This window comes from Mixophyes fleayi, chromosome 1, assembly GCF_038048845.1.
Source record: "Mixophyes fleayi isolate aMixFle1 chromosome 1, aMixFle1.hap1, whole genome shotgun sequence".
In the NCBI taxonomy this organism is placed as follows: Eukaryota; Metazoa; Chordata; class Amphibia; order Anura; family Limnodynastidae; genus Mixophyes; species Mixophyes fleayi.
The window spans coordinates 312,474,698-312,494,976 of record NC_134402.1 but is presented as its reverse complement, the minus strand read 5'-3'; the positions used below and the strand labels follow the sequence as shown (position 1 = coordinate 312,494,976).

Here is a 20,279-nt window from a genome sequence, read left to right as displayed (position 1 = left end):
AGGATGCCCCTTCCATCACCCGTCCCATATCTCCATAAAGCGAAAGAATCACGCAAATCTGCATAGGTGCCTATGCATGTGGCCACTTATCTGGCCAGCGCTCAGCAATTTCACGCAGGATACGCTATGCAAACTGGCATAGTACTCACTCTGCATCAGCCCCTATATGTTGAATGTGATACCTTGCAATTAACTATTAGCTGTGAACTGTTTTGCCTTAATTGAATAATTCATGCATCAGAATTAAACTTCACGGGAACTACTGTTTTCAGAGGCTGGAAAATGGTGTTGCTGTCAAAACCAGTTGCCTAGCGGATTTCTTTTAAGATGAACCAATACATGTTTATAGAAGTTATTCATATTATCCAATCAAACACCTGCTACTCCAAAAATTCCTGAGTCAGTGAACCCACTTTCTACTGTGCAATGGGGCAGGAGATCCACCTGTTATAAGTCACTGTATTGAATAAAAATGTATTATTATTATTATTATTATTATTATTATTATTGATGTTGTTCTCTCATTTGTAACTCATGTGTAACTTTGCACCCTCTGCTGGCAACGATTGGTAATTATTCAAATAAATAAATGGAATAGAAAAGTAGGCCAAGTTTGTACATCAATGTGTAGTTCTATAGATTCCCTTATGTAGTGATGTCAGTATATAGCATTCACAAGAAACCTGCTCTTAAACAAGACATTTCCAAGGACAAGAATCAGCTGTCATAGTAAGTCTTATAAACTTTATGAGTCTGTATTTGGGCTGGAACGCAGTTCTGTCACTTCTTTTGGCGCCAGAATCTGAAATGATTAAATATAATTTTAAATGTCCTCCCAGTATGTACCATATATTTTTAAGCTCAATTCCTTTTTTTTTTTTAACTGAGTTCCACTTCTTTTTTGTATCTACATATTAAGCACTGTGTGTACTGCTAAATAATGCTATATATGCAAAAGTAGTGCTCAAGAAAATTTCCAGTAATATGCAGAACATTACACATTCATAGTCACATGGGTACACTTTTAATGATTAAAAGAGACAAATGAGGGTCTACTTTGTTCACACTCTACATCTGACACAAGCAGGAAGATACAATGTGGCAATTACTGCAAGCTTCCAAACCTTACACTAAAATAGGCAGGCAGACCTGTGAGGCATTAGCCATTGTTGTCTGTATGTTTGTAAAGTTGACATTGTCTATAAAGCATATTTATTATTTAGGACCAAGATTTGAACAGTGAAGTATTTGTCATGGTACTGTACTATATGCATGTGTAGATCTTGTCTATATCATTAGCCATGTAGATGTAAGTGGCAGCTTTGCTTCTTTAATCAGCCCCCAGTTACTAAGAATAGAGGAAGTGTTTTTGGTATTGAGCCTATCACTGTGCTTATGCTGGAAGTGGCAACAAATTCACATTTGGTCGAGGAACATTATTGTCTGTATCACCCAGTAAGTGTTAATATGATATAACTGAAATTACAACTCTTTCTGTAATATAGATACATAAGCACAAGTATTTTTTCTCATATGTACTGAATGTGATACTACTATTACTAAAAGCTTTCATTTACAGTATATTATAATAATAATAATAATAATAATAATAATAATAATAATAATACTGAATTACCTTGAATAATACAGAACTTTATTTTAGCTTTACTACCTGACATGCTCTCTAACAGGGCAATATACTCCATTGAGTTCACTACTCTACTGTTTCATAAACTACAGATTGAAGAGACCTAACATCTGTTACCTTATCCTTTGTGACATATTTAACCATATAACATACCCTTATGAATAAAGACGCGTACAACTGTTAAATTTCACTAATTAACGTTATGATTTATTCATTGGATTATAATTCCATCCCATTTTACACCCTAGCCCTGCCCTCCAGCTAATGTGTAACAACAGCGTAACAACTAGTGAGATTAAATTACTAATACCCTATTTTTCTCTTCCTTTCCCAAAAAGTTGGTCCCGTGAGAATTTTGCTCTCACATTCAGCTGCCTAATGTTTTCAACCTATTTCAGCAAGCAGATTGCAATGATAGCCTAACTTCTTCCATCTAAGGAAAACAAGTCCAAGGGCTAAATGCATCAAGCTGAGAGTTTTCCGGCGGGTTTGAAGAGTGGAGATGTTGCCTATAGCAACCAATCAGATTCTAGCTATAATTTTGTAGAATGTACTAAATAAATGATAGCTAGAATCTGATTGTTTTTTTCAAACCTGCCAGAAAACTCTCAGCTTGATACATTTACCCCCAAGGCTGCTTTAGTCTGAAAAAAAAAACACAGTTTATGGACTTAATCATAGTTTATCCACCTTGTCTATTTCTACTTTACCTCTGGAACTCCATGAAGTAAGATAGGAAAATTAGGCAAGAATGTATTAAAGTAATTATAATTAACCAGCCTAACAAATAAACAAAAATAGGTTGACTAAATACAGAAATGTAACATCACTACTAGTAACGTGGACAAAGGTCAATGTAGCTTATGAAAGCTACATGAGGAGTAAAATTATTCTAGTAGCAATATAAAAAACAATATAAAAATATATAAAACTTACTACTTAAATGTCAAGGTTGCCTACAAATGTAAATATTTTTGCTGACAATTTTACAATTTTTTTGATCACAGAACATTTCTTATGCTAAAATATAAACGTGTGAAAGTTGGATCAGAGAATGTAGCTTAGAGATTTGTAACAGAATGAACAATTTATAAAGACCACTGGTTTGGTACTTCTGTGAGACTGTTGGCAACCCTGGTTGCCATGCTTTCCCCTGGGAAGGAGTTTAAAGAATGATTCTCTACCAATCTTGCTGAGATATCTCCACCCTACTTACATACATCTAAAATGAGACATTCAAGTTCACGACCTATTTGTAGTGTGTATTTATAAGTTGGGGAGGCCCTAGCTTTTTGTAATGTCATTCAATGTTGTGATACTTCTGGTATCAACAAGTTTTTTTTTTGGACAAGGGACCAAGCTGCATGTAAGTCCCAGTAAGTCTATATTATTTTAGAGCTGATAACAATTGCAAAGCATTTTGCAGTGTGGTTAATAGATCAATTAACTGTTGAGTTTTGAGTAGGGTTTTGGTAGACCAATCTGAAGGTGTAGATGTCAAAAGACCTATTTCTAGGACTGTGTCTGTAACTCGTTGACTCATTATACATAAGTGCTACAAGCACTGTGTTTTGGGTTTTTAACATACTAGGTACAGATGTGGAAAATGATTACTGATTTATTTACTAGGTTTCTGAACACTGTCAGTGTAAAGAAATGTGCATCCCACCCTATAGATTTGCTCCTAACTCTAAATGATGCCCTAGGTAAGATCAGAAATGTGGAACAGGAAATTAATGTTTTTTTGTATTCAACTGTGAATGACATGGTCACTTGCCAAACAAAATAAAAATAATAATAATTGAAATGTGACCAAGAAAAGGCAAATATAGAGGAAAGAGTGGAAATGCTACAATCTTTCATCTTTCATGGATCTTTCATCCATGTTTGCCTTAGTACTTAGACTCCAATATATTTTAGCTTCTTTGAGGACAGTTATCTATATATTATTGAACACGGAATCGTTGGTCTATACAAAATAAACAGATCCACTAAAAAAAAAAAAAATATTCTGTATTGTTACAAATAACCATGTAGAACATGTAGCTATTTGAGGGAATACATGGTTATACAGTTGAATGATTTACAGTAAAGAAACCAGTATATAATGCATTTCTATATGTTTTGCAATCCAGATATTCCCAACATAGTTTTAACTATATCTGTCATATCCGCTGTACAATACTGTTGCATTTGTATCTCATAAAGACACATTTTGTGTTGAATACCTAATTTCTCCTGTTATTACTATTAAAACAAACTTCTAGTAGGTAAAAACCACAGTGGACAACAGTTTAGGAGATTGTTGGAATGGAAAGTTAATTAAACATCAGAGGAAATAAAGAACCAATAGTTGTTCTGTAATTACAATGACAAATTTATCTTTAGTGGGAACCAAACTTCTTGTGATTCCCAATAAGTATTTTCTATTTATTTTTCAAATCTTGCCTGTAAGAGTGTAACAATGCATTGGTGGGCCCCATATAAAAACTTGGGAAGGAAGTCCAGCGATGCCGCTGCAAAGAGCAGAGCAGGGGCATCTTATGACCATATACACGGTCCAACGTGGATGCTTACATATTCCAGCAAAATGATTGGAAAATATGTAAAACATCCAAAAGCCAGTACTGGGAGTTATTTACTAACAAAATGCAAACCTCCACTGCCCCATGTTAGCCAATCAGATATTTGTTTTCATTGAGTAACTTGAACAAAGACTATCATAATTAGTTGCTAACTGGTTGCTATGGGATACTGCACATTGGCACTTTACCATTTGTAAATATCACCCTATAGGTTTTACTAAATGAAATAGCGTGTGCATACTTCAGTTAATAGAAGGTTTTTGTTATGATATCTATTACTGTGATAATGCCAACTACAAATATATTTTTGGATCAGGGACACAATTGTCTGTAATACCCAGTAAGTATTCAGATCTCTTAAAATGCATACATTATTAAACTTGCTAAGAATGTATGTTAATTTTCAAGGACTTTGAAGCTAACAGGTACATCTGAGCTTATCCTATGCGGTTCAGTCTCGTGGACCTTGTACACTACAATCTTTATCATTATATGGTAACTAAACTTGACTATAGTGTAGTTATATGAATTTTTTGAACACTCCCTTTTCAGAATTAAAAACATAAAAAGCCTTTTGTATGAGACTACAGTGTGTTCATTCCATCCAATATACAGAATAGGAAGAATTGCATCTTAAAAATATCCCTTGTAAAATCTTAAAAACCAGGTACTGTCCCTGGAAATTGGAGCAGTTAATAACTATGCATTATAGTAATACATGTGAAATGACATAACCCCACAGAATGTGTCATGTTTACAAATATTATCAAGTATATTAATATGAACTGGGAGTGTAGCTAAGATTGCTAATTTAGTAAACTTCATGTGTGATATTATATAATCAGATAAAAAAGCACATCATGACCCTGTGACATACTGTAATATGAAGTATAATAAAGTGAACTTTCGGTGCTCACCCAGTATAGAGTACTCCAGTGAGGTTGTGTGTTTTAGTAATTAAACATGTCACTGTGGGTTCATGGTGTTGGCAATAAACTCACATTTGGTAGAGGAACAATATTAATTGTGACACCTAGTAAGTATTACTATGAACATTACTTTCTAACCATGCTCTGAACACAACATTCACAGCATTATACCCTTTGCATTTTATATACCTTAAAGTAATATGTTTTTAGAGTTACAGGGAGGAGGATAATAATATAATTTTTACAGCAACACCTTAAAGCACAAATGCATTAGACAAATGTCTTTTGTGACATTAACTTACATTGGGAGTTAACCAAATGCAATTATAAAAGGTTTCAGAAAGTTATTATTCAATGCAGACTGCACAATATATAGGGTATATGTGATATATTATCTCTAAAGTTTTACACTGAAAGAAGATCACTGATACAAGGCTAAGCAAATTAATTCATATAATCAATGTGACTGTAGATCAGTGGTGCTCATCTTTTTTTAAGCTGGGACAACAAATACCAGTTTGTATTTTTTTGCTGTGATCCCAAATAGGTGGATGCCAATAGAATGTTTTGCATATACGACAGTTAGGAGATGCCACAACCACTCATATATATATATATATATATATATATATATATATATATATATATATATATATACCTTTATATATGCTTGTAAAGTTACATTGGTTTTCATCTATCCTATCATCTAACGTTGTTTCCAGCAGTAACAAGTGTAACAGACTTTTTGTTAATATTCATAACAGTGTGTGACTAGTGGGGCAGGTTTCCGGATCATCTTTGGAGCTGGCACAAGTCTACATGTTATACCAAGTAGGACAGTCTCCGTTTTTCTGCAGAAACTGCTGTCAAACAGCTATTTTTCAAATGTTTTAAATCCATTAACTGAAGAGTAAACTTTTTTTTAAACAATTACTTAACTTGCTCTGGTAGAGTGGTATTGTTAGTGGGTATTCTATTGGCAGATTCAGATAACATTAAAGAATAACAAGTTGAATTGATAATTTTATGAAGAGTATGTGCACAGTAAAGATAGACTACTACATCTTCAATGTAGAACATATTTGTGCAGGTGTCACTAAATTTCACATTACAATGCTGCAGTCTGTTACACTAGAGGATAAAACAATGCACGTGTGGAGAAAACTGATATTTAGAGCTGGAACAAGATGATACGGGATCCCAAGTAAGTCATTACCTCAACTAGGCCTGGTAAATGGTTATTATTTCGAGGGCAAGGTTTGCCATTTGTGGTCCTATGAGGAATATTGTGCAATAAACATGCTACTTCCTGCAGTATATTAAGAGTGTTTGATTAGAATACAATTTAGGGTTGCCTGTAACATTTTCAATTGCCACATATAGGAAAGGGTATCTTAAATTTATGCTTCTAAATGTTGCCCTGGTTTTGTTATTATAAAAATATAGAGCCCGAAGGTAGAAATCTGATAAATATATCCATTATATTTCAAGGCTTTAAAGAAAACAAATGTTTTTGTTTTATGTTGACATCATTGGTCATTTAATTTTTAAAAAAATGTAGTAGTAAATTATGCTCAGTGTGCAGTACATTTAAACAAGTTAAACTTTTTCAAATGTTTGTGTAGATACTGTGTGAAAGTCTTATGGCATGTGGCCACTGTGTAAATATGAATACTTGATTATATGTCCCTCATATGTTTCACAGACACACCAGCATTTCTCATTTTATCTAATATAAGACTAATGCTGTATATTTGATATACTTATTGGATATAAAGGTGTATTGTTTATCATTTTCAGCTATTGAGTATTGAAACACGGTGCAAGACCCACATAAATGTTGCCAGTCACATCATTATATATAGATATAGTATGTCTGTTAAGATGAGATAAGCAGCTACATGTAGAGGGGAGTTTTGTGCACAGACATCTGGTAACTTGTCTAGCTACCAGTTTATGTATTGGGATTTCTGACTGTGATAATACTGCCAGTCGGAAGTTCACATTTGGTGAAGGCACAAAGCTCACTGTTCAGCCCAGTAAGTTATCATAATTATTCATTGGAATTATTTAGACAGAATTTGTAACCCCATGTTTTCTTGCATTGTGACATTTTTAAACATTAGCTTAATAATGCTATATTTGTTCTCACATTTGTTACAATGTGACTCTATTAAGAAATCACTGACAGTGAATTCTGGAGCGCATTGGATGAACACTGCAAATCGCCTTGGTTTTGAATCTGTGGTGCACGTCTACTCTCCACTCTCGGGAGACACTTCCACAAACTAGAAGTGTGCCTCAGTGTGCAGAGGGACCGAAAATGTTTAGAGGCGCACTGTGCAAGTGTGTAATGTCACTAAAGTATCTATCAAAGTCCATCTACCTCCTTTCCTCGTACAATTCTTCTAGTTTTGCCTCTTTTAGGGCACATACTAATCATAAGGGCGTGAAAATATGACAACTATTTTATTACAGTGTGTGAAACTTTTTATTATGTTGCTCGGAGAGCACATTGATGGACATGCACAAGGTGCAAAACCATATGGACAAACGGGAAATTTTAAGCACAACAGTGATATGAACCTAAACCTTAAGTTTGCTATAGGAGCAAATGAAGAGGAAAAGATTTGTTAATTTTCACCATAGTATTTTGCCATACAATCATTATTTCACTTTGATGCAGGTTCAATGAATACAAACTGTTAACCTCAAATATCCTCCTTTGCCAATTGCTCTAATGCCAGACAGTTCATCAAAAGCAAACTCGTTAAATTTAGATGGAAATGATTTACTAACACACATATTATTTAATGTAACTACTTTAAATAAATGCAGAACGAAACTGTGTGAGCACCATGTGTGAGGTCAGACAGAACACAGGGTGCTGTCAAACTACAAAGGTTTTTTGTAAAGACATTTGATGTTGTGATAATACTGGCATTACTAAGCTTACATTTGGTGAAGGAACCCAACTCTATGTCACACCAAGTAAGTTTGTATTTTGTATCCTTACTGACAAATATAAATCACATAATTGCTGAGGACAAAATGCAAAATATATAGGAAATATGAATGTGATAATTGTATGCTATACTTTATAAACTAATGCTTTCATGTGACTACTACATATATGAAATTTCAAACAAAATCATGAAGAATTGATCATATGTTCATATAGAAAACACTGGTAGCTCAGGACAACTTCTTTTTCTGTGTCCTTCCTTTATATGGTCATGGAAATGCTTTGCAACATTATTATGATTTGCACTAAGAAGCACATTATTTTTTAATAATGCACAAGTCATGCTGATATACACTATATGGACAAAAGTATTTGGACGCTTGACCATTACACCAACACTGACTGTAATGACATTGTCAAATACATATACTTTAATATGGAGTTGGTCCCTCTTTTGCAGCAATAACAGCTTCCAGTCTTCTTGGAAGGCTTTCCACAAGATGTATTTCTGTGGGAATTTGTGCCTATTCTTTCTGTAGAGTATTTATGAGGTCAGGCACTGATGTAGAACGAGAAGACCTGGCTCGCAATCTCCATTCCAGCTCCATTCCCAAAGGTGTTTGATGGGGTTGAGGCCAGGGCTCTGTGCGGGTCAGTCAAGTTCTTCCACACTGAATTCATCAAACCATGTATTTGTACTCCTTGTTTTAAACACTGGGGCATAGTCATGTTGGCATAGAAAAGGGCCTTCCCCAAACTGTTGACACATAGTTGGAAGCATAGCATTGTGGAAAATGACTTGGAATGCCGAAACATTAAGATTGCCCTTCACTGGAGATAAGGAGCCTAGCGCAAACCCTGTAAAACAGCCCCATACTATTATCCCTCCTCCACCAAACTTCACAGTTGGCATAATGCAGTCAGGCAGGTAACGTTCTCCTGGCATCCGCCAAACCCAGACTCGCCCATCTGACTACCAAACAAATAAGCGTGATTTGTCACTCCACAGAACACTTTTCCACTGCTCCACAGTCCAGTGTCAGTGTGCTGTACACCACTCCATCCGACGCTTGGCATTGGTCTTGATGATGTGAGGCTTGCATGTAGCTGCTCGGCCATGAAAACCCATTTCATTAAGCTGCACAGTTTTTGTGCTGACATTAATGCCAGTGGAAGTTCGGAACACTTCAGCTATGGAATCAGCAGAGCATTAGCGACCTTTACGCACCATGCGGATTAGCAGTCATTGAACCTGCTCTGTGATTTTACATGGTCTTCCGCTTCATGGCTGAGTTGCTGTTGTTCCTAAATGCTTCCACTTTCTAATAAAATCACTTAGAGTTGACCGTGGAATAACCTGCAGGAATGAAATTTCACGAACCGTCTTATTGCAAAGGTAACATCCTATCACAGCACCACGCTTGAAGTCACTGAGCTCTTCAGAACAACCCATTTTGTATCACAAATGTTTGCAAATTGAAACTACATGGCTAGGTGCTTGATTTTATACACCTCTGGCAACGGGTCTGATTAAAACGCCTCAATTCAATAATTAACAGATGTGGCCAAATACTTTTGTCCATATAGTGTATGTATTACACTCTTTTAAATAATATCTAAACAGTGAGTTCTAATGTCATCGTTTATTATCGGTGAGCTCTGTAGTCATCACTTCAGTATTCATTAGGAAAACTTGTATATTATAAGGAATTCTTCTCATCCTACTGGACATTATTTTGGATATTAGAAGTCACTTCAGAGATTTGTAAACTATATAGAAGTCCTTGGCCTTGTGCCTTTTTATGGTCATGAAAGGCCTCTGACTTATAAGTGGTACATTGTCCCATATATACATATAACAAATTATTTAATCATATACGTATGTTCATGTTTTACTGGAAAGTCTTGTACAGACTGGCCCTCACAAAGATCTCACAGATCAGGACATTTACTATAAATCTGTGAAATGGGCTTTCAATGCTCCCTTATTGTTGTTCAGCAAGTAAAAATACTGTATATACATTTCATCCAGCTGTGCTATTGATGAATGCTACAGAAGACCAGTAACCCAGATAGTCACTTGTTGTAGAGCAATATTTTACTTTGTAAATAATGGCTACAAGTACATATTTGGCATTGGCACACGGCTGACTGTTATACTAGGTGAGTATTATGTAGTTTCCATCCAGGGTTTTACATGACTTCTCTAGCTATATATAGAACTTTACCATAAATTGGTTTAACAGCACAGGCTTCTGATAGATTTGCCATATTAGGAAAATGTTGATACCAAAATTGTGCCACTTCTGGGTCACAATTATGGCACAATCATTTCACTAATGAAAGCTTATATAATCTCTTTTTTCTGGACATTTCACAGTTTTGCCAATGAAAATTCAGCAATAATCATTTATTGTCAAATGAATTCCTTGAAGACTACTGTGTAAATATTTCTAGAATAGGCTGTGTAGTAAATATATCATATTTTGATTGTAACTCACTTTTGGATATGCTGTCTTGTACAGTTTACTGAATAAAAGTCCACAAAGAGACTTTTGCTCAGTTTTTCTATCTCAAACCTCTCAAACCCTACAGACAGCTACATAATAACCAGAGCATGCATCACAATAAAGCACAGTTTATAATCAAATAAGTGCAAAAGAAAAAGAAAAGCTATAATTCATGTGAAAACTTTTGGGGGGCTTTTCTCCATTTGATAAATAGACCTCTTAAGACACACCTCTTGCACCCCCTATATATCCACCCCTATATATTGGTATATGTACATATTTATGCCTATTGTGACTTATTTGTGACTAAAAAAACTTACTTGAAGTTATTGGAAAAATATTAATTTCCACTACCTCCAAGGTTCAGGCCTACTTATGTAGCTAAAAAGACCTAATACTTGTAAGGTAGACAATTGTGCTAAGTAAATAAGTATTGGTTGTATGGGGATTTGCACTATATACTGTACGTGAAATGTAAACAATATACCAACATCTCCAAATCTTTTCTGGGTGAGGTCTAGAAGTGCAGTATTTGTTATGTGATAATTCATTGTGCGACTATAGTGGAGGAAATTATAAACTCATATTTGGGAAGGGAACTATGCTGACTGTCAAGCCCAGTAAGTTTGTCTCTATTCCTAAATTTAATTTAAGCATTACTTAAATAAATGCTATTATCTTAAAACTAATATATGTGTTAGAAATGCATAATTTGCACATCCCCTAAACCTAGTCCTCCATTTCCCTCATGTAGGTTCTTTTTCTGATTTACAATAATTTTTTTACTTAAATTTTTGTCGACATATACTATTATTTTTAGGGGGATTCTTTTTTTTCGGTGAAACTTTTTCAAGATAATGATTCAGACTTTATTTGGAGATGATGAGTGGTTGAGGTTGAGTCTGTTTTTGTAATGGCTTCTTTTACTGTGAGGGGAACAACAATGAAACTGATATTTGTAACTGGATCACAGCTATTTGTGACCCTGAGTAAGTTCAGATTGTGTTTTCTTATTTGTCTGATTCTCACTGCTGTGATTACCACTTCATGGACTATCTGCAAAATATATTAGGTGGGTCTCAAAACCAAATGCCATACATAACGTAATATCAATCAGAATTGATATATCAATAATGTCTTAAAACAACCAACCAGTTAAATTTATATTTAAAATATAGTTTCACTCAATAGTGTACCTTTTAGCAGTTTATATTGGTGGGCACTGATTATTCTTTCCCTACATTATGTTGTAGAACAATCTATGCTGGCGCTCGACTCTAATTTTGCGCATAAGATCCAGCAGTTTGGCCCTCGGATCAAGCAGACAGATTTATTTCTGTATCACAGGTGTCTGTCAATGCAGTCAGATGACCAGACACATAAGCCAATAGAGGTCATCTGTTGTGGTCTTGCAACCTCATTCACTAATATGTACAATAATAATATGATCAGATTACTATCCAACTTGGGAGTCAGTTTGTAATGGCAAACTCTGCAATATCGGATCAATTGCTCAACATCACTGTACATATTGCAACATATGTAGCCAGCTTTACTCTTTACAATAAGTAGTTTTAACAACTAAGAATTTGATTAAATGGCTATGATCAACTGTCAAACTGCTTAGCAATAGTTAAAGCAAAAGTAAATATGTCCCATATGCTTTAATAACCTATCACATAATATCAAAGTGTATGAGTAGAGCTTTAGTGCTTACTTTGGCACTTAATGAGGTCCTAAATATGTCTGTCTCAAAAATATATGAAAAATTCCGATCTGAGAGCCATAATTTCGAACATACAGCATATTTTGCTTAAGTTGACTCATCATGCATTGATTCCACACATTGGCAGTGAGTGTTTAACTGCTTAGTAAGTAATGTGCAAATTTTTGGTTTTGTAAACTTTACCCTCACATTGGAATTAGAAAATGAATTAATTAAAATTCTACAGTGTGACAAAAAGAGTTGAGTGATCTGCACCTTGTGTAGCAGTAATTGAATGACTACAAATAAAGGAAGAATTTTTCTGTTGGCATGCAGTTTATACTGTCAATTTGCAGCATACCTAATGGATATGGCACTTTATTAACCTGGCTGTGTTTTGTCTGAGCTGTCGATTAAAATTTAAAATGTTTATCTAGTAAAATCAACAACCTGTAGGATTGCATTGAGAATCTGCTGTTCAGTGCAGACCTGTACAATTAATGTATTCTAACAAGTTTTAAAAACTAATTTTCAGGTCATTTGACAATGTCAGATTAAGCCTAATGTATAAATGTAGCAAAAAACTACCAATTGCAAAACTTAATTAATGGGACTACTAAGTAACATATCAAGGATCAAAAAATATAAGTTCATCAGTTGTAGAATAATGTAACATTTTAGACCTTTACTGCTCTCAATGTGTGTATATATATATATATATATATATATATATATATATATATGTATATATATATATATATATATATACAAGTTAACCCGTGCATGATACTCATGCATTCTAGTCAAATCAAGCTACTTAAGGTCTTAAAAAGGTTCTTGTCATGCATTTGGACCTAGCCCAGGCCTCCTCAGGGGAAGAGCGTTAGTTCCCGACGCAAGCGGCCTTTTTAATGTGTGTTCATGAGGTAAAATTACCTCACGAAAATGAGTTTGACCCCTCAACTCGTAAATTTAGCCTTTACTACCCCTCCCACGGGGGGAAGGGGGGATGATGGAAGTTAACTGACTTGACTATTCTAATTTTTTTGTCAAATAATGTCAGTATACCAAATTTCAGGTCAATTGGATGAGCCCTTTCTGAGAAAATAGTTTTTTCCACACACACACACACACACTAACGCACGCCTCTACACATGTGTGTTCATGAGGTAAAATTACCTCACGAAAATGAGTTTGAGCCCTACCAAATTTCAGCCCTTTTTGAATTTTTTTTCCCACACACACTAAGATCAGTGTATAACTCTGCCCAGCAGGTGGCGCTGCAACTTGTTTTTTTTTTTTCACACACAGACGCCACTAAGCATTTATATATTAGATATATATATATATATATATATATATATATATATATACGTATATATATATATATATATATATATATATATATATCCGTGCATGATACTCATGCATTCTAGTCAAATCAAGCTACTTAAGGTGTTAAAAAGGTTCTTGTCATGCATTTGGGCCTAGCCCAGGCCTCCTCATGGGAAGAGCGTTACTTCCCGACGCAAGCGCCCTTTTTTAACATGGTTTTGTCAACATGTCACCACCTCATCATTTTTCTCCATCACCTGATCCTTCATCTTCATCGCCACATCCTTCATCAAGCTACTTAAGGTGTTAAAAACTCCCCACTGTCACCCCCGGCAACCACCAACCACTCCCAACTGTCACTTCTCCTTCAAGAAATATATAGGTCAGTGTATAACTCTGCCCAGCAGGTGGCGCTGCAGCTTGGTTTTTTTTTTTTCACACACGCCACTAGGCATTTATATAGTAGATATATTAGTTGCAAAGTTCACATTCTATAAAATACTTGCTGAGAACAATACATTTTAACAGAATTTCTGTATATTTTCAGGAACAGACAGGTATCTCCCTTCTGTATATCAGCTCAAGTCATCTAAAACAGTTTCAGGACTACCAGATTCAGTCTGCCTGGTCACCGATATACCATCTGTGGATCAGACGTTGATATTGGATGACAGGACTATTTCATCAGAAGCTGTGCTGGATAAGTCGGACACTGATGTGTGGAGAACCAGTGTAGTCAAATGGGATGATAACAATCCTTCGAAAACCCTTCCTTGTATGCTAAAATATGGTGAAGTAGATGTATTACCAGACTATGATACAGGTAAATTGCAGATATTTAATTAACAATAAAATCTCTTCGGCCATATGTTTTGCTAAATATGTTATTTCTGAGCTGTCCATCTGCCTGTTTTAAAATAGCATCCAACTTCTACTCATTCATGCAAAAATGGAGTATTCTATTATGGCTAATTGCTTTCTCCAGATTTTCCATCTTCTTAATGATAGATGAATTTTACCAAAGTTTTGCAATTCATTTTCATCCATCCGCAATTAATAACGTAAATACATTTCCAAACATTGCTAAATTAACATGTCTCAAATGAAGTTCCACATACATTCAATTGAGCTTATATTTCCTGCAGGGTGAACTACGGCATTGTCATTAGCGGGGGTACTGCCAAAAGCTACATAGGAGGCCCAGGTACTTGATACTGGGATTAGGGTCCAACACCGCCCCAAACTTTACATGGCCAGGTCTCCCACTCTGTCATTTGCTTGTTGTTAGGAGGTGTCATGAATATAATATAATATAATATAACTGTCTCCCTGGACAATTCATTTAAAACATAATTGCAGGATTTCCAAGCCATATATAATAATACTAATGTAAGAACAGTCATAAGATAATATGATAGCACAGCATGTTTTTAAAGGTAGTCATTGTGCAGATTCGAAAGTACATAAGCTAAGTGATAATTTGGAAAAAATATCTTGCAAAATATATAAATTTACATCTAACATTCTCTGTTCATTTTGTTCACCTCCTAACAATAGTATAGTATTGTGTTTGTTTTAATAAATTATTACAGCGTTTTGCAATATCTCCACATTGTGGCTATTATAGTACAATAGTTATTTTTTACCACTCACTTTATAACAATGCTCTTGCTTACCAGCAATGTTCATTGTTATGTATTTATTCCAACGTATGTCACTGTCTTTTTTATGACACGCTCATTATAACACCAGTTTTGGTGTGTGTTTTAAGCTGAGGGTATAAAGAGGGAATACTATATATATATATTTTTACAATTTCAACATTGTACACTTTAAACAAAAGGATTTTATATTGTTTTAGAAATAGATTTGGTTTTACTTGGAAAGTAGATGGATGTGGGGATGTACTGATTAACATAGCAATAAATGGACACATTATGGCACGCAATGCAGCTTCAAATAATGCTTAAATGCCTTAAGAATGCTCATTGATTGGCCCTACTAGTTTTTAAATTACCCAATGTTAAATTAACTTGTCTATTTAAGATTTTCAAGATATAAAGTGTATATTTTATGGTATTATGTCATGTTGAAATGTTAAACGATTTTCATGTCAGTATACATTAAGGACCTCATATAGAGTCGGACGCAAAGTCAGTTTTAGGCGCATTCAACAAAAAAACACTACCACGCAATACTGGACGCAATTAACACTTGCGACAGCTTGCGACTCACTAGGAGAGAATGGGAGGAACACGGAATTGTGAAGGCGTGACCATGTAAATACATCCTAGTCACAGTGAGGCGCAGATGCTACACATGTCAAAACAGGGCTAAAGCTGTGCGGCAGGAATTAGGTGGCGCAAGCGTTAGCTAACTGCAGGAACTGCTCGCAGCTCGATAGAGTATTAAGAGTGGGACGCAACTGCGGTTGCTCGCAACTCGTAATACCCTACCAAGCTGCGGCACACTCTCACTCCTACACTACTTAAACTGACTTTGGGTCCGACTCTAAATGAGGTCCTAAATCAGTGGATTCCAAACTTTTTCAGTTCAAGGCACCCTTACCCCTGTGAGATCTCCAAGGCACCCCAGGGAGCCTAGGTGCACAGTTTGAGAACCACTGCATTAAATGCTTGATATACCATTATAAAAGTGTGCTTTTTGCATATCACACTTCAACCATTTCTCTTTATCAAACTCCTTTTATAATATGTGACTGATGTATGATATGTGCATTGCTTTTCAGATAAGACTGTTCAGGCATGTTTATCCAGATCAATTGATGACAATTTTAAAACAGGTAAATAAGGTTTAATAAACATTAATTGAAGCCACTGGTGCTTTCTCGTGAAGTCTGCCTATCTGTCTATATATCTTTCTGTCTATCTATCTATCTATCTATCTATCTATCTATCTATCTATCTATCTATCTATCTATCTATCTCAGAAATACCACATACTGACAATTCTGTTATTACATGCTATTTAATGATTATTTAGGTTGCAGATCATATTCACAATTTAAGGTAAGATTATACATTAGGGCTCATTTAGATTTGGACATATGTACATTTTTTTTGCATAAGATACTTATTTCTGTACTATACATACACACCAAAAAATACATATGCATACATCCGGATCTTGATTTTTGCGCAATGCTGACTTTCATTTCCTTATGCTTAGAGAGGCAAAATGGGGACAGGCGGAACAGACAAGCGTAAGCAGAGGACAGTAAGGCAGTATTTGCATATTTGCAGCACAATAAGATGTGGACGCATCTCCAGATACACCTTTTAAGATGCGTATCTCTTGGTGCTGGCAGCAATGCTCAATGGGCAGAAGTATCTAGCTATTTTGATCTGCTGATTGCATAATGAATCCATTCACATGTATTGGAAATGTGACTTTTGCATTTATTAATAGCTTTCAATATAATATTCTATTTTGTGTATATAATACTTCATTACATTATTATAATGCGTACCAGTAGGGTAATGTGGCTTTAGCATTTACTACTAACACTTTCAAGTCACATCTAAACACTGTCCTTAGATGTAAGTATACAAACTTGTTACGCCTGGCATAAATACTGTCTTTTTTGAGCTTGATGCATCTTTTTGCGTGCCTCTTATATTCACATATATGAAGAGTGTAAATGTGCCCACCTCTGAATGAGCCCCATTATATCTTGTATTTGATCATGGCACATAGATGTTGTAGTTTGAATGGAAATGTTAATGGAAATGTTATAGCATGTATTCTAGTTTTATTGTCACCATTTCCCTATTCAATGATGCACCAATAAATAGCAAAGATGGGCCAGAGTTTATTGCAGTGAAAGGTGCGTTATAGCAAAGGATTAAGTGGAAAATCTGTGCTAACTTGTGACAGTTCTTCAATTAATTTAGCTGTGAACAGGTTTTAAACCATTTGCCGTATGCAATGCAATACACTCTGCTCCATCTGAACAAGCGAGATATAGATGTACAAGGGCTGGTGTATTTTGGGGCTTTTGTGGAGTTTGGTGTCATCATTGCTTTATATTATTCCATAAATTCCCTTTATTCGTTTGCTTACAGATAAGAATTTAAACAGTATGTCCTTCTGTGTATTTGGATTGAGGGTTTTGGTTATCAAGGGGATACTATTTAACTTGATATCAACTATAAGAATCTGGCCATTTTAAGGTAAGTGCGTGACTTATTAATTTTTTTTAAAATTAACAAAAAACACTGAGTAAGGGCAATGTAATGTATTACTGGGGAGCGCTTAAATGAAACTGTACAAAATTATTATTTTGTCCTTGGTAATAAAGTAATGTATTTCACATTTTATTTGTAACTGCTTATATGGGTATTCTAGCGATATGTTTCCCCTTTAGAATAATAGGAAGCAGCAAACAATTATTCCAAAATCTGATCCCTGTATTCACTACTTCTTGAAAAATTGCCAAAGGCCCAGAAAAACTGAAGCAATCACTGTTGACAATTTACTAAAGATGTGTGATGTTTGAAGTCCACAAACCATTTGAGTCACCCCCTCCCCTGCCCTCTATGCTTGGCTGGGCTGGGGGGAAGGGGGACATATCCCCCCTGGGCTGGTCCCATACTGGGCTATCTTGGTCATTGCTTTTTTTTTCCTTTAAAATATTTCTAATAGGCTACTGAGCTGAATCTCCCCCTCCTCCACCCAAATCCCCCCCCCCCACAGGCTAAAATTTGCCAGCCAGTCCCTGCTGCTGTCACTATGGTCTCTACACACTGCATGAAGGAGGAAGTGCAAGGTGATCTCATACATCAATCAGTGTGCACTTCCTCCAACATTCTGTGACTGCTGCCTAGTTGCAATGTTGGGAGATGGAATGGAATTATGCTGGATGGAATTATGCACAGGCCCAGAAAAAAAGTGAAAGAAGGTTTTTGCATTAGTTAATAAATAAAATTCCTTTTGTCTTATAGCCGATACGGCCCCTGGATAGGTGTTCTATATGATCTTAGGCAAATTTATTGAATTTTGTGTAATTTATATCTTTCTCTTTTCATAGGGTTTCTGGACCATGGAACCTACATCACAGAATATGAACAGATTTTAAATTGTCAAACATCATTTAATATATATATATATATATATATATATATATGTATAATTTTCTTCAAACATCATTATATCGTTTGGACTGAGAATTTCCAAAATACATACTATATCTATGTTAAAACATAATCATTTATATTCGTACCTATTGCCTATGACTGATTGCATTGTTTTGCTTGTAAACCAAAAGAAAGTTGTTAAAAAACAACATAATCATGATTTGTTTCTGAGCTTTAAATAAAAGATATAAAAAAGCATTCTTTAAGCTGTAAACTCCTTTTAACTTTTTTTGTTTTATTTGGAGGCAAAAATGGTGGCAGCCAAGGTCGGAACACAACCACCTAGCTACAAATGGAGCGAACTTTAATTAAACATTCATCTCATTAACTAGAGAGATTGTAATAACACATTTCCAGTGACTAAGTTGTACAGTAGCTGTGATATACATGGTGATATATACGTCACCCTCTTTGATCTGCATTCCATCTAAGTTCTCTAGAAATTAGCCTTTCAAAATGCTATAAAATTTTTATATTATTTCCCAATGCTGAAGGATGCACCTTTCTATGGTTCTAGATATGATGTTATGCTTAGTTGTTGATTTTTACAGACTACAGTGGGCCAATCACAATCTGTTAATAGTACTTCTTCAGAAACAGTCATACTCTCAGTTTCAGTAATACAAACCTACATTTCAATGATGAATTTTCCACCATTTATGTTCATCTGCTGTACGATACCATAGGTGAAATATAATTGATTTCCCTTTCAATTTTTTGCCTTTTTATGATTAATTATACGACACTCATAAACAAACAGTAAACTACTTCATGGTTAATAAATTTGCCTTAGTTTTTCTTGTACTACATTTTAAAAAGTTTGCAAACCATTCGGTATCTACTGTAAATCATAAGGATATTGATAGTAGGAGATTCTTTACCAAAAACATATATTACAAGGAATGAGGCTAAACACTTTTATGTAAGGTCATTATATGGGGGTACATTATTTCCTACAATCTACAAGTTTTAGTTGACAATTATTATTTTTTTTACACATACACAATGCTAAATGATTTTATACATGCTACAAGTTTTTCAACCTTTATTATGCTTAATAATTTATTTAATTTTTCTTTATTCCAAATAATACTCAAATTTTCCTAATAAACATTAAAGTGATGACAGCAAAATGTATAGATTATAAGAGATAACATCAGATTTCATTTTATATGTGGGATAATTCACACTCTGCTATGTATATGGATGTTAGAAGTCAAACAGGAGTTTCAGGCCCATGTAAATGGATTATTCAAAAGGTCAAGTATATGCAGTGATCAACTTATTAATAGAACACGGCACTGGAGAAGTAGGTAATCTTCTCAGGTCACACCATGCGAAACATGAAAATAGGTTTCACTTGTTTCTGCATCTAAATGGTTTGAAAAGGGTTTCTATGCGGTTACTATGTACCTGTTGTTATGCATGTACTATACTTGATAATAA

General features: G+C 34.9%; 1 gene segment (V, D, J or C); it reads left to right on the top strand.

The window, feature by feature from the left end:
* Positions 1 to 11,063: 11,063 nt before the first annotated feature.
* LOC142158214 (T cell receptor alpha chain constant-like) lies at positions 11,064 to 18,999 on the top strand. The segment is given in 5 exon segments: positions 11,064 to 11,257; positions 14,225 to 14,500; positions 16,427 to 16,480; positions 17,763 to 17,870; positions 18,728 to 18,999. Coding segments are annotated over 4 exon segments (456 nt in total).
* Positions 19,000 to 20,279: the final 1,280 nt, after the last annotated feature.